A 15,390-nucleotide genomic window follows, 5' to 3' on the forward strand; every position below is an offset into this window, starting at 1 on the left:
GCACACGCCCATCTAACACCGTCCCGCGAGGCCAGGGCCAGTGCACACCCGAGCTGCGCCCTTGGCCCTCGCTCACCGGGGGACAGCGAGCGTGGGAGCCCCGGCCCAACGCTACTCCCTGCTCCTCCCACGCCCCCTTTCCTTCCTGGCCGGAAGGACGCACTTCCGGCGGATGGGGCGGAGGGGTGGGCGTCTCGGCCCCGGAAACGGAAGTGAGCGGTTTGGCCGGCGGACTCGAGCAGGTTTATAGATCTCACAGAGCTGTTTCAAAGATGGTGAGTGAGCGCGGAGGGCCGCCGTCGCGGCGGGTACTCGTGGTGCGGGCACGATCGCGACTGCCCGGTCCCGGCGGGTGTCTGACGTGGGCGGGACCCGGGCTGCACTCTCTCGGGTGGTCCTGGCTCCGATCGGACGGCGCGGGTCAGTTCCCCGGGCCTCCCAGGCCACAGCGCCCCTTCCCAGCAGTGGAGGCGGATGCACTCCATGCACTGGGCACCTCCGAAAGCCAAGCCTTGTGTGCGTGTTGGGACACGCCACGTGCCTTCTCCCTTAGGGTGACTGCACCCCTACACCCGCCAAGGCGCACGACCGCCCGTTGCATTCGTACAGCTCAGCCTCGGTTTACAAACATCTCTCTGTGTGCCATGTGTCGCTCCCGTTTTGTTCGTATAGTTAGTGCTTGAACTCCCTCGCATCCCCCTCTGGCCTCTCCTCCCCTTCTGGCCTCTCCTCCTGCCCCACTTTCTGTTTCTCTTTGAGCATAGTCCTGAGTCACTATGGCACTCCTCCGCACGCCATCTGCCCACGTCCAGAAAGCTTGGATTGGCAGAGACCGCTAACCAGTGTAAAGGAATGTGAGAAACGCTGAAATATGAATGGTTTTTAGGTCTTCATAGACTTAACTTGTATCTGACACTGAACTAGAACCTTAAGGAGTCCTCATATTTTACAAAAGGACACCGGGACGATAGTAACAGCAATACTAGAGTTCAGAATTTCCCCTTTGTGTGTAGCGAAACTTCTCCTTTGGTGCTTTTCAGTACATCTGTCCCCAGGAGAACACTGTACTGTAGTGGTGTCAGTCAGCATTGGGACAGCTATAATCATAGACAGGGCCAGTCCTGGAAGTCTGTGCTTGACTGGCAGTCACGGAGTAGGTGACTGTCCAGGATAGATTACCTGTTGTCTTCCTGATCCCCGTGGTTTCCTGTGTGAAGAGTGGGGACACCAACAGTACCAGGCCCTTGAATTATAGAGTTGGAGCCCCGAACTCTATTTCTCAGATGTTAATGAGGTCTAGAAGGAGATTGTTAGCGATTTTGTTGGTGAGGTGGTGTGTTTTGGGGAAACCTTGTGCAGAATTGGGGAGACTGGTGAGGCTCAAGCAAGACCCAGTTGGGGCTGCTGACATTCCCCCCCATGCGAGCTGCCAGGTCAAATACACAGGTGAAGTAAGTCTATCAACTAGCTGCTTTCTCAGAATTGTTTGGTCTAGACTAGTAACAGAGACCAGGTCACCTGTATCTAAGCAGTTTGTGCTGTCAGATGTCGGGTGACAGTGACAGTTCCAAAGGAGCTGTTTTTAGCCTTTTGCACTGTTTCAACTAGCTGCATTTATTTTTAATCATAGAAGACAGCTCCTCCCCCTTTCTGTCAGATCCTATGACCTCATGTCTAGGTGTCATGCCGTAATTCCACCTCTGGTATTATATTTGACCTGCCTGTTCCCTGGGGTTCTGTCCTCAGCCTTTTCATTGGGTTAAAACACTACAGCCAATGGGAAGGTTCTTTCCAGTGAAGCAGATCTGGCTGATCATACCAAGATTAGGGTAAAGCTCAAGTTTTTTGGTACATACGACTGTCCACCTTTGAATTTTACCCCTTCAATCATGTCAGTCATCTCAAACTGGCCGTAGTTTGTCTTCATTCCTTTTCTTTTTCTTCATACGATGCTCTCCCTGCTGCCACATTTAGAAGTCAGAGCAGGAGTCTTTCTACCTTCGGATGCGGTGCTCAATGTACCCCGTGCGCTGGCTACCGCAGCACTTAAGGCTCTCTCTGTAGATCCTGGGTTCCTTAAGGGCACGGTTCTTAGCGCCTCTGTCCTCTAACCAGCGCATTGACTTTGTGTTGTAGAACGCCAGAGGTCTTGGGTCGGAGCTGAAGGACAGTATTCCAGTCGCGGAGCTCTCAGCCAGCGGGCCTTTCGAGAGTCACGATCTTCTCCGGAAAGGGTATGTCGGGGAGCTGGGGCTGTGTCTCGCTCGTTCTCACGAAGCGCTTCTTGTGGATTCTCTCCAAGGTGCTCTCCCTGGAAGGCTGTAAATGTGTATTTGATTCTTGCATGTTCCTTGTAGCTGGAGAACTCTTGTAGCAGAATAACAGCATGCGGGCTTGCAGGAAGGGGGTCCTCCTAGTGTCTGGGACTATTGGTAGGATTCTCTGGGCTCGTTTGATGAGGGAGCTAGCCCTGGAGTTTGAACCTAGGGTGTCGTATAATGGGAAGCAAGCGCTCTACCTCTGAGATCTATAGCCCTAGCCCTTAGTTTAGTAGGATTCTTACTGCTCGTAACTCAGCCGTTGACCTCTCGATGCTACTGACTGCAGGAGACACGAAAATATAGCATTTATATAGCAGTGGTTAACAAAGGACTGGGCAAGTATGACTTGAGTTTGGATCCCCAACACCCATTTAAGGGCAGGTCACCCTAGCCAGTTGATGGTCACTGTGCCAGTGAGAGCCTGCCTCAGAGCATAAGGCGGAGAGCAGCAGGGGAAGCACCACTGAATGTCAGTTCTGGCCTACATGAAACACACACACACACACACACACACACATGCACGCACGCACACACACATGAAACGCACACACACTCTGGCCTACATGAAACACACACACACACACTCTGGCCTACATGAAACACACACACACACACACTCTGGCCTACATGAAACACACACACACACACTCTGGCCTACATGAAACACTCACACACACACTCGAGCACACACACACACGTGCACACACGCACACACACACACACACACACACACACACACAGGAGAATCTCCGAATGTCAGACCTGGCATACATGAAACACACACACACACACACACCTCCTTAAGAAAGGATGGTGGCTGGGTGGCGGTGGTGCATGCCTTTAATCCCAGCACTTGGGAGGCAGAACTGTCCTGTGAGTTCCAGAACGGCCAGGGCTACATGGAAAGCCTGTCTTGAAAAGTCTCCCTCACCCCGTCCCACCCCACCCCTGAGAGACGGGGTCGGGGGGGGGGGGGGGGGGGGGGAGAAAGGATGGTGGGTATACACCGAGGAAACAAGGCCTTCTTTCCTGACACAGCAGTGCTAAAGCAAACATGAACTTGCAAAGCCTGTGGCAGGCAGCAGGCACAGAGCCGGCACAAGCCAGATGGGGTACCAGTGCTTAGGCAGGAAGTGGACAAAAGCCCCCGTCCATAACCTAGACGCTACACGTAAGGGCAGGCCAGACAAGCTCAGTGGAACTTCATTTTTTTCTAACTTAGAGATCTTTTGTTTATATGTTGTGGTTTCTGGCTTTGTGTTTTTATGAGATTACTGTGTGTGTAGAGGTTTGAGAAAACTCTTATTGTCAATAAGAATCAGAAAGGGAGGGAGAGAGGCAGAGACGGAGAGAGAAAGGATGACGTGCTGTGGCTGCTTGGTTTTGGGTCCCAGCTCTGTTGTCCCCTGGACGACGTCTTGTGACAGGTGCTCAGCGTTCCAGTCGGTGACCAGAGTGAACAGTACTTGTGTTACACAGTCGGAGCAAGGGAGTCAGTACCCGAGAACACGCACGTGTGCCCAGCTCGCTCTGGCACTTCGTGGTGGCTGCTTTTGTTTGTGTTCTCCAGCTCCCTGTCCTACCTGCTTCTGTGATTTCCTTCTTTAGACACCTGTTCCAGTCGTCTGCCCCTGGCACATCACTTTTCTGCTCATACAATACAAGGTCGATGTGACTTCCAGTGTATTTCCATCCTAACTGAAAATGCTGACTTTTCCTGCAGTAGAGTGGCATTCTGGCATCCTGGTGCTGAGGTCTGGGCACATACATAGTCCATTTTGGATTAGTAGGAAAGACACAGGATATGGCCTCTTGGAGTCATAATTTGATCTGTAGTAAAATTAATAGGCTGAGGGCTGGAGAGGTGGCTCAGCAGTTATAGTATTTGTTCTTCCTGAGGACCCTGGTTTAGTTCCCAGCAGCCCCATGGAGGCTCATAACCACCTGTAACTCCATTTCCAGGGAATCAGATGCCCTCTTCTGGCCTCTGTGGGAACCAGGGCAAACATGCACAGACAGTTTTTAAAGAAAATTAATAGGCTAGCCACCAGCTAGTCCTGCTGAGCCCCACCAACGACCGAACCCCTCCAGGAAATGTCATTTTTTTTCCCCAATTGTACAGGGAGACTGCACAGGAAGGCCGTTTTCATGTTCTCCCTCTCTGATGGCGATCTGTTCACAGTGCTCAGTGGGTGGCTGTGGCAGGGCTTGTAGGCTTTGGGGCCCTCAGACCCTGCTTTAGACAGTACTTAGCAGGACAGTGACCGTGGTCGGGTCCTAACTGTGGGTCTCTTAAGCATGTGGTTTGACATGTCTTTATAAAGGTACAGCACTGAAGGAAGAGTCTTAGCTAGCCTGTCTTAGGAGCAGCATCCCATCAAAGTGGCAGTAATATTAAACACATGCTTGTTGAGTTCTTGTAAAATAACTTAAACATTTTTACTAGAAGATTTAGGAGACAGAGGGATGGCTCAGTGGTTAAGAGCACTAGCAGTTTTTCTAGAGGACTGGGATTTATTTCCCAGCACCCACATAGCAGCTAACAACTGTCTGTAACTGCAGTCTTGGGAATCTGGTGTCCTCTTCTGTTCTCCAAGGGCATCAGACACACAGGTGCTACAAAGACAGACATACAGGCAAAACATCCATGCACATAATAAATATTTTAAAAATTAATTTACATGAGAACCCATGAAAGACATCAAAATAAACAATGAAACTCAGTGGGAACAGTTAAATGGTAAAAATATTGCACAGCTTTTCAGTGGCATTACTATCAGGGCTTTATTATAGATAGAGGACTGAGCTAGCATCCACGTTTGCAAAGCCTTTGTCTTAGGGTTTCACTGCTGTGAACAGACTCCAGGACCAAGGCAACTCATAGAAGAACAACATTTAATTGGGGCTGGCTTACAGGTTCAGAGATTCAGTCCATTATCAAGGCAGGAACATGGCAGCTTCCAGGCAAGCATGGTGCAGGAGGAGCTGAGAGTTCTACATCTTTATCTGAAGATTGCTAGTAGAATACTGATTTCCAGGCAGTTAGGAGTAGGGTCTTAAAAAGGCCAGGCCCACAGTGACACACCTACTCCAGCAAGGCCACACCTCCAAATAGTGCCACTCCCTGAGCCATGCATATACAAGCCATCACATTCTGCTCCCTGGCCCTCAAAGGCTTGTTCAAACACATGAATCTGTGGGGGGCCATACCTAAACATAACAATGCAAAATACATTTAGTCCAACTTCCAGAGTCCCCATAGTCTATAGCAGTCTTAGCAATGTTAAAAATCCAAAGTTTCTTCTGAGATTCATCCAGTCACTTAACTATAATCCCCAAGGCAAGACAGGAAACCAGCGGGGCAAACTCCAAACTCTGCATCTCCACGTCTGATTTCAAGGCGATCTTACAGATCTCCAACTCCTTTTTCATCTTTGTTGACTGCAACAAACTTCTTTCTCCTGGGCTGGTTTCACTCCCTGTTAGCAGCTTTCGTCAGCAGATAGCTCTGGCATCTCGAACATCTTGGGGTCTCCAAGGTAACTTCAGTGTTACAGCTTCTTGTTTCGATGTCTGGGATCCACACAGGAACTTCTGGGCTCCTCCCAAGGGCTGGTATCACTTCTCCAGCTCTGTTCTCTGTAGCACTCTAAGCTCGGCTTTCATCCACTCCACTACGGCTGCCGTTCTTACTGATTATCCATCTCCAATACACTAGGGTCTTCCTCTGTACCTAGGCTTCACCAATAGCCTCTCATAGGCAGGCTCTCTTCATAGTGCCAAGCCTCAACTCCTTTGCATGACCCCTTCAGTCCTGGGCCATCAACTGTAACTGAGGCTGCACCTTCACCAATGGCCTTCCATGGTCTTTCACAGTGCCGAGCCTCAGCTGTTCTTCATGACCCCTCATGCCTTCAAAACCAGTACCACCTGGGTAACTCTTACACATTACCAAGTACAGCTACAGCACAAGGTACAACCTTGTCTATCTCTGGAACACAACTTCTTTGTGCTCTCAGAAAACACTTTCCAGAAGATTTCACCTCAGTGATGCTGGTCTCTTCATAATCACCACTAATTTCTTAGCTCCAGCTAAGTAGAATCAGTTGTCCAGGTAGTCCCTTCTACTTTTCACTCTAAAGCCAGAGCCACATGGCTGAAGCTGACATGTTCTGGAGCTTCCTGAGGCTGAAACATAGCCCCCACTTCCTCTAACACCAGCTTTCTGTTTTCTGACTCCTCTGCCTAAGCTTAGCTGTCCCGGTACTTGCTCTGTAGATTGACGTTGAACACAGAGATCTGCTGGCATGTCTCCTAAGCATTGGGATTAAAGATGTGGTCCACCAAGCCCGGATTTAAGATTTTCTTCACCTAGAACTTGCTCTGTTCTAGACTGGCCTTGAACTCAGAGACCTGATATTCATTGCCTCCTGGGATTAAAGGCTTGTACTACCACGCCTGACCTAAATTTAGCTGCAAGGAATCTTGCCCCAAGATCACTCACTACTCCCTTAATTCAATTTAATCTCCTTGCGCATAGGATTCAGCTCCATTTCACTTCCTGGTGCCCCTTTAGTATTCAAACAATAGATTTTATATTTTTCCTTTCTCAGCTTGCTACACTTACTTAAAGTGCTCTTCATGAGACTTAGCCAGAGAACAGAGTCTATGATAGGTGTTTTTGAGACTTCCTTTGTCAGTGCAATTAATCTGAGTCTCTTCACCTTAACCTCAGGCAGACTCTTCAGACAAGTGCAAAATGTCGCCACGTTCATCACCAAAATACCATATTTTGAAATTCACCTCTTGGGCCACTCCCTGGGCCAAGCATATCCAATCCCTCACAGCCTCCATGTCATTGTATAGCAGCAGTGTCTGTAACAGATGCGTGAGGAGTCTGGCTGCCTTTCATTCATAGTTATATGTATTTCCACAAACGTTCTGTCCCTATACTGAGGGGCACCATCAAGATGACATCAGTGTTCTCTCCCCCAGAAAACCTATTGCACACTTAGGGTTTTTGGGGGGTGGTGGGGTGGTGGTTTTTTCCAAGACAAGGTTTCTCTCTGTGTAGCTCTAGCTATTGTGGAACTTGCTTTGTGGCCAGGCTGGCCTCGAACTCAGAGACCCGCCAGCCTTTGCCTCTCAGGGGCTGGCATTATAGCCCCCACCACCAGACTAGGTGACTAGGTGACTGGGTGTGTCAATTGAGATCGTGTCCCAGGCCTCATGCTTGCTGAAAACACGTTCACCCACTGAGCTCCACCCCACGCCCCAGATACTCCACAGTTACATGTGCTGTCTTTTATTGAAATATTTCCTTGTTGCTTTCTAATCAGCTTGCATTCTACTGTTGCACTGTTTATGTTATCTATGCTGTCATAAGAGTGGCGGCCATCCACCTTCCAGTCCACAGACTGTGCAGTACCCAGGAGAGAGTGCTCTGGTCAGAGACCCGTGTTGTGTCTGATGGGCAGGGTTAGCAATCTCATCAAAAGTGTTATTTCCACTGAGTTTAATGTCTTCTGCTTCTTTCTGTTAGTTGGTGGCTCCTCCAGGGCTTTGATGGTGAGGGCAGAGGCACAGGGCACCACCTCAGTCTGGCCCTGTCTGTTCTGATTGGTCAGGTTCTCTGTAACCCTGAGACTTTTCCAGTCGCCAGTAGCCTTGGCAGTGTCATCACCAACTTGTTTTGGATATGGACCCAGAGGACTGATCTTGGGGGCCGAGGCAGTTGTGTCACCAAATTGGCCTCTGGTGCACCTCACGTACGACTTTGATCTTGTTGGGGCCAAACTTGGGCAGCATGGTGGAAGCACCTGGTGTCAGATAACCCGGATTTGGGGTGATCAAAGAAAATTGCACTGTAGCCCCCTCTGAGCAGAAAACCAAAAAGATGGATGTTCACCTGTACAGCTTCGAGCTATGATAGAGCAATATGCATAGGAGCCTGTTAAATATTTGTGGGTTTTTTTTTCCTTTTAGGTTTTCTTGTGTGAAAAATGAACTTTTGCCCAGTCACCCTCTCGAGTTATCAGAAAAAAACGTGAGTGTGTTATGTGTCTTTCTTTTTTAAAACAAACTATCTTAGGTATATTGGTATTTTGTTAGCATTTACTTCTGCATACCAGTAGAGGGCATCATGACATTGTGAGCTGCCATGTGGGTTCTGGGACTTGAACTCAGGACCTTCAGAGCTCTTAACCACTGAGCCATCTCTCCAGCCCTATGTCTTTTTATCCCGTGGTAGAAAATTAGAAGTAGGTATGGGCCCTTTGAGATCAGACAGCCATATTTGAAGACACTTGGGGTGCCGTTACTGTATACAGGAGGGGAGGCGGGCAGATCCCTGGTGATCACTGGCTGGCCTAGCTGAATCTCTGGGTTCTGGGTTCAGTGAGAGACCCTGTCTCACAAAATAACACGGGACTGTTGAGGAGAAACCTGGCGTTGACTCTGTCCGGTGTCTGCAGGAATACATATACGTGAACACACATGAAAACCACACATACACATGCCACACACACACACAGATGCAGAGACATAAATGTTATAAAATCTATCAAGAAATGTTAACTCTTGGCTTCAGGATTGTTGGTGTCGCGTGTTCAGAACAGTGTTGCTCCCTTCATAACTAACGAGCTTTTGGGTTAGAGTCACTCTGTCTTCTGTAGTTCCAGCTCAACCAGGACAAGATGAACTTTTCCACGCTGAGGAACATCCAGGGTCTGTTTGCTCCCCTGAAGTTACAGATGGAATTCAAGGCAGTGCAGCAGGTGAGTCTGCCTCTGTCCCTTGTGCCGATGTTCTCATGGTGGCTCTCAGACCTGACCCTCCATGCTCCCTGTCCTGCCTCCCTCTGTAGCACATGACCCTTGTTACTGCTTCGCATAGGAAAAGTTGTTAGGTGGAGAACGGCTTCATGTCATAGACGCAGTGTCTGAGAATAGCATAGTTTTCTGCCTTCGTGATTCTCTGCCCTCTGCAGGCAGCTGTGCATATACAGCTGGGTGTGCCTGTTGCTAAGGGATAGCTGTGTGCAGATGTCCTTCTGCCTGGGAGAACTGTCCCCTGCCTGGGTTCTGGGCCCCATTGCGTCACACTGCTTCAGGGAACAGCTCCCTGCCAGCAGCCCTGCCTGCTGGGACACCTTTTTCTTCTCTCCTTGCTTCAGCTCATCAGAAGCAGTCACAGACATTCAAATCCCATCTTAAAATTGTATCGATCCCTAACTAATTAGTTTTGAGATAGGCTGTCTCACCAGAAACTTTAACTGGCCTCCTAGAACTTGCTTTGTAGAACATGCTGGCCTTGAACTCCCAGGGATCTGCCTCGCCCCACATCTTTCCTCACTTGTCTGCTGGTACAGGTTGAGCTGCTGGGAGCCATTGTTCCCTATGTCTGTCACTTTGCTTCCTTCTCTGAGCCAGTGTCTTCTGGCTCCGGCCTGTGCGGGGTTTGCTCCTGAGCAGGGCAGACATTTTCTCACCCCAGCTTCTCCCTTTTCCCTGTATTTTTATAGACCTTAAATTGGTGTCCCCTTCCTCTCTGAAACCCATTTGCAACTCTGTGGTTCCTTCTGTCTGTCACCTGAGATGCTGGTGGTGTTGGGGGCCAGCTTTGTTCTCTCTCCTGTTTCCTGCCTGTACTCTGTGCTGTTGACTTTCTCTAACTCTCCTGACCTGTTTTTCTGGTTGGAAGGCCCACAGGCATCTTGGATTTCACAGGGGGTATGTAGAATAACTCATTATCCTTCACCTTGTGGGTGAATGGGCTTCTGTCTAAGGACGTTGAAGTGTTTGTCTTGTCACCCTCACCCTAAAGATCTGGTTCTTACCAGATCTCCATGCCACCCAGCCCCCTTCCCCCAGAGTGACTGTAAACCTCTCACTGTGTCCTGCTTCTCACTTTGCCCTCTAGATAAAGCCCAACTGCCTGGTGGATCAACATCTGCCTCCTGCTTTAGACTTCCATGCATTTGTTTCCTGCTACTCAGGATCGGTTCTCTGGCCTAGCGAGACCTTGAGTCTTGCAGCCAGTGCTATGAGTGCCATTGATTTTATAGGTGTGAGATTCTGGAAGCTACTTTTAGGACTTCTTTGCAAGAATACAACTCTAGCTGGGCGTGGTGGTGCACGCCTTTAATCCCAGCACTCGGGAGGCAGAGGCAGAGGCAGGCGGATTTCTGAGTTCGAGGCCAGCCTGGTCTACAGAGTGAGTTCCAGGACAGCCAGGGCTACACAGAGAAACCCTGTCTCAAAAAACCAAAAAAACAAAAAAAAAAAGAGTACAGCTCTAAAATGGCTTCAAATGAGAAGACCTGAGTCTTGAGTGTTTTAGACTAATCTAAATCTCAGTCTCACACTAATCTGAAAACTCGAGAGTAGCAGTCTGAAGCACATTTATTGTTGCTTAAGGTTTATTTAGTCTTATTGTGTGTGTGTGTGAGGGGTTGGGGGTAGGACCTGACTCATAGGCTGTCCTTAGCCTCTGTGTAGGTGCTGGGAATCTAGCCTGGTTTTCCTGGAAGAACAGCCAGAGCTCATTGGTAACTGTGAGTCATCCCTCAGGTCTTGCCAGTGTGAAACGGAAGGCCAGTCAGGACAGCACAGGTTACTCTGAAGGTTCCCATGAAATGGCGTTTGACACAGAGCGCAGCCTCCCTCATCTCTGTCTTTGCCTTGGTTTGAGCTGCATATTGCTAATAAAACTGAAGGTCTGAGTTTTTAAATATCATTTTGTTGAAAATCTTTGCTCCTGTATAGTCCTTGTTTTCCTGATCCCCGTCCTTGGGTTTTGCGAGCCCTGCCTCTGATGCTCTCCACCTCGGATGCTCTCCCGGGCCCTTTGCTCTCTTCTCCGCTTAGAGGTTCCCGTTTCTATTTCTGTGTCTTCCTCCTTCTCTCTTCTCCATGCTTCCTTTTTCGGTTTTGAATGACAGCTGGAGAAGTTTTTTTCACATTGTAAAGACTAAATAACGTAGGCTGTTGGCAACTGAGAATGGGTCCCCTCACTGAGTAGTGGGGGAGGTCTCCCGTAACTGCCTCTGCAGACACTGACCACGGGATTAGTTTCCGTCTTGGTGTCACTTGCTGCTGACCACCTAACTCTTGGTAAAGTATAAAGTGATCTGCAGCTCGAGTGGCAGTGGCCACCCTGTCTGTGCACGGGCTTTGAGGTGGGTAACTTGTACTGAGCCACATGACTGGGTCTGTGATCGTCAGACGATGAATGTTTCCAGATGTTTCTGTCTGCACAGCCTGTGCCCCTTTCCCGTGTTTCACTTGGTTTCCAGTCCACACCTGTCTATTGCATGACATTGGCTGCAGTGACACTGTAACTTTAAAGGCCTCCTGAGTGAGTTTGGTCTGCATTTCCGGTTAGCACTGCGTTTGGAAGGGTTACCTTTTTTACCTCTGTGCTAAGCATTGCAGAGCAGCAACAGTGTCCTTGGCTGAGGAGAGTGACTCTTTACTCGCCAGGTCCTGTTGGAACTTGGTCTCCCTGAGCTGGAGCAAGGTGGGCTCGGGGTGGGCTTTTCATCGTGCTATCGTTTCCCCAAACAGAAGCAGCTCCCAAGCGCAGGTGGGCCTGGTGGGTTAGGTGGTGGTAGTAAGCACTGGCAGATGTGCTGGGTAAAGTTATGGTGCCAGCGCCAGCGCCATCATCAGTGCACTTTAAAACCCGGTCTGTCCCTAAGACGTGAGTTCTTATTTCCCACTGGCTGAATGACAGTTTTACTTAGTTGTATACATTCTTCAAATAAAGAGCGAAGTGCATGGTTGGCCTCCCTGAGCCTTCTGCAGCTCTCTCTTCCCTTCTCCCCAGGTTCACCGTCTCCCGTTTCTCCCGAGCTCAAACCTCTCACTGGATATTTTGAGGGGCAACGATGAGACCATTGGTTTTGAGGATATTCTTAATGGTGAGTGGCACTCAGCACTGTGGAACACTATACTTACTATACAAGGTGACATCAGCCCGCTGCGTCTGTCCCAGGGACATCACAGAAGTCACTCGTAGTCACTCACAGCCCTAACATAGATTTAATGGTAATTATTGTAAGTAAAGCTGGCTCGTTGTCCTGAGATCTGGCATTTCAGTCAGTTTAACAGTCATCCATTCATTCTGTGTTGTGCTTATTGAAACTGAAGTCTGCTCTGTACATCTGGAGATCCATGGTGATGTGTGCTTCCAGGTCCACAGCGTTTGTGAGCCACTGTTCCCTGAGGGGACTTCATGAATGCGGGAAACTTGGAATTGCTGAGCTTGCTCAGACTATTATATATATAGTTGACGCATATCAAAGTCTTCAGAACTTACGTGTTTAAAAAAAAAAAGAAGATTGTGAGCATCAATTCGGTCTCATATTAAGGCACTGGGCAAGGCTGTGAATACAAACTGTGAACCTTAGATTTGCCCTCAGATAGAGGAGGTGGACTTTAACTGGGCGGGCGAGGAATGAGTCTTGTTGGGTTGGGAGAGTCAAGTGCCCTCAGGATATGATAGATAAGCTCAGTTCAAGTCCGAGGAAGACTGTCTACAGCCAGAGAAACCTTAGACTCGGGTCTGTTGGCTAAGGCTTGAGAGGGGCTGCCCGACGAGCAAGCCGACAAGGTAGCGTGCTGCAGGTTTGTGGATGGTGGGAGAGATGGGAGACTCCTGATGGCAGATAGACAGATGCCTGCATTCTGTGGTCCCTGGTCCCTGAACTGCACTTCCTGTGGTGTGCAGAGGGCAGGTGACACTTGTGTATTTGTCCAATTTTTGTTCCGGAAAGGAGGACTCTGTATCCAGGGCTCCTCAGCCCTAAATCAGGCATTAAAGCTGCTTATTGTGGCCATCTCTGCCTTTGGGGACTGCTGCAGGTGTAACCACCACAGTCGGGCACGGCAAACAGGCTTTCATTGTGTGTGTGTGTGTGTGTGTGTGTGTGTGTGTGTGTGTGTTGAGCACAGAGGCCATTGTCTGTCTGCACTGTTTGTGTAAGACTCGGGTGTGCAGTAACGTGGCTCAGTGGTGCTTGTTTCAAGACTCACACAGTCTGTGAGGACTTGGGTCCTAGAGTGGTGGGGACCAGTAAGAAATGGCATGGAGTAAGGTGAGGTTGAGAGCCAGACAGGCCAGACAGAGCAGAACCTGCAGCCCACAGACAGACAGACTGGCCAGATAGAGCAAAACCTGCAGAGCACAGACAGACAGACAGACCACATAGAGCAGAACCTGCGGCCCACAGACAGACAGACTGGCCAGATAGAGCAGAACCTGCAGCCCACAGACAGGCACTGGATGCTCACTCGGAGTGCACCATTGAGTCAGCTTAGGCTGAGCAGATCTGATCTAGTCTCATGTCTCAGACAATCATGAAATGAGCTCTCTCTGTTGTGCATCTCTCTGGGGTAGAAATTAGCTGCAGAGTTCCCCTGTTGAGAGGGCTGATGTCCACTGCCGTGAGACTGCTACAGTGCACATGAGTAGCACCCCTTGGTTGGGAGCTTTGTGTGCATAGATGGTGTAGCTGAGGACTACCATGGCTACCCAGAGTGGGTCTCTCCCTCTTTGCTGCATTAATTCACTGTGGAGACCTTCCTTGTCGTCCGTCTTCCTTGTTCCTCACTGAGTGACCTGCACACTCATTGCTCCTCTACCCGCTGCCCAGATTGCAGTGTGATCTCAGGCAGCGTTCGCTTTCTCTGCACATTTTACGAGAGCATCAGCTAAATCACACTGCACTTTTCAGGGCTCTCCCACCTCCATACTTACGGTAATTGAGTAAGTGCACTAGTAAAGTTACACTGGACATTTCAGGGTCTCCCACCTCCTTACTTACGGTAAGGGAGTGAGAGAGTGAGTTGCAGGTTGAGGCAGGGCTTGTCCTGTGTCCTGGGAGCTCACTGCACATCTCCTAACTTGCCGCCTTGCTGTGTGCTTCCTGTTTTGGTAAGGGTGATGACACACTCTTCGAAAGTTGGATCTTTAAGAGCTGGAATGGAAAGAACGTTAACGAGTGAGCGCACTCTGTGGTCACAACAGCACACCAGCCACGCTGGCTCTTTGCTTTCCCAAGCCTGCTTTGCTCGCCTGTTTCCTTGGTCTTGGCTTTGTGCAGACCGTACGGGTTTGGCACGTTCGGCTCGGTCAGTGTTGCGAGGGTGAGACTTGGCCTGGAAGCTCTCTTCCATTGCCAGGACTTGATGGCGGCTTTCGTGTTACCACAGTCCAGAGCAGTGTTTCCAGTCTAAACTCCAGGTGCTGGGTTTTAAGGTGTTTGTGCTTTGGAATTCTGATTTCTCTGTGTGTGTATGTGATGGAACGGAAAATGGGAAAGATAAAATGTTTTTACGGCTTAGATTGTCCTCGGTTAGGTGAGGCACCATGGGGAGCATCAGAACCTTGGAAGAGGGTCTGTCTGTCTGTCTGTCTTTCTCTCTCTCTCTCTTTCTTTCTAGGTTTATTTTTATGTGCATTGGTGTTTTGCCTGCATGTATTGCTGTGGGAAGTGTATGTAGTTGGGTCCCTTCAAGCAAGATACAAACTTGTTTTACCGCCCACCCCAACTTCCCTTGGCCTCTTGGCCCCTTTGCAGTCAGTTCCAGCTCCAGCCCTAGCCAGCCTGCTTGTTGTCACACTGGGTTGGTTCAGATGATCACAGATCCTGATATGATGACTCCTGCGTTCCCCTCTGTGTCTGAATGCCCACTGATAGCGCTTCTTTCTGTTTCTTTCCAGATCCATCACAAAGTGAACTGATGGGTGAGCCCCACGTGATGGTGGAACATAAGCTGGGCTTGCTGTAATAAGGGGCCCGCGCAGGGAGGAACGACGAGTGTGCTCAGCATAGTTGCCTGCTACAGTCTGATGTTCACAGCAGTAAAGTACAGAGAGGATCACTGGGCCATGTGGAAGCATTTGAGGCTTGGTTTTGGGTTGTGGGTCAGTTGAGAGCCTAGAGGTGGTTCTGAGGTTATAGCAAAGCTCAAATTCTGAAAATGTGTGTCTTATAAATGTTATAAAAACGCAATAAAGTCCCCGGGAGTTACCTTGAGAATCATGTGTGTGGTTGGGTTTGGTA

The 15,390-nt window shown here is 49.4% G+C and overlaps 1 protein-coding gene and 1 pseudogene across 1 annotated transcript; one reads left to right on the top strand and one right to left on the bottom strand.

Annotated features, from left to right (window-relative positions):
• Positions 1–211: 211 nt before the first annotated feature.
• On the top strand, positions 212–15,368 carry Pomp (proteasome maturation protein). Its single transcript, NM_025624.3, has 6 exons — positions 212–275; positions 2,137–2,234; positions 8,307–8,367; positions 8,996–9,097; positions 12,150–12,243; positions 15,048–15,368. Exons 1-6 carry the CDS (start codon positions 273–275, stop codon positions 15,113–15,115), a joined length of 426 nt encoding a protein of 141 aa, NP_079900.1. The 5' UTR covers positions 212–272; the 3' UTR covers positions 15,116–15,368.
• On the bottom strand, positions 7,400–8,515 carry Gm35648 (annotated as a pseudogene).
• Positions 15,369–15,390: the final 22 nt, after the last annotated feature.

The sequence above is a fragment of the Mus musculus genome, chromosome 5 (genome assembly GCF_000001635.26).
Source record: "Mus musculus strain C57BL/6J chromosome 5, GRCm38.p6 C57BL/6J".
Taxonomy (NCBI): domain Eukaryota; kingdom Metazoa; phylum Chordata; class Mammalia; order Rodentia; family Muridae; genus Mus; species Mus musculus.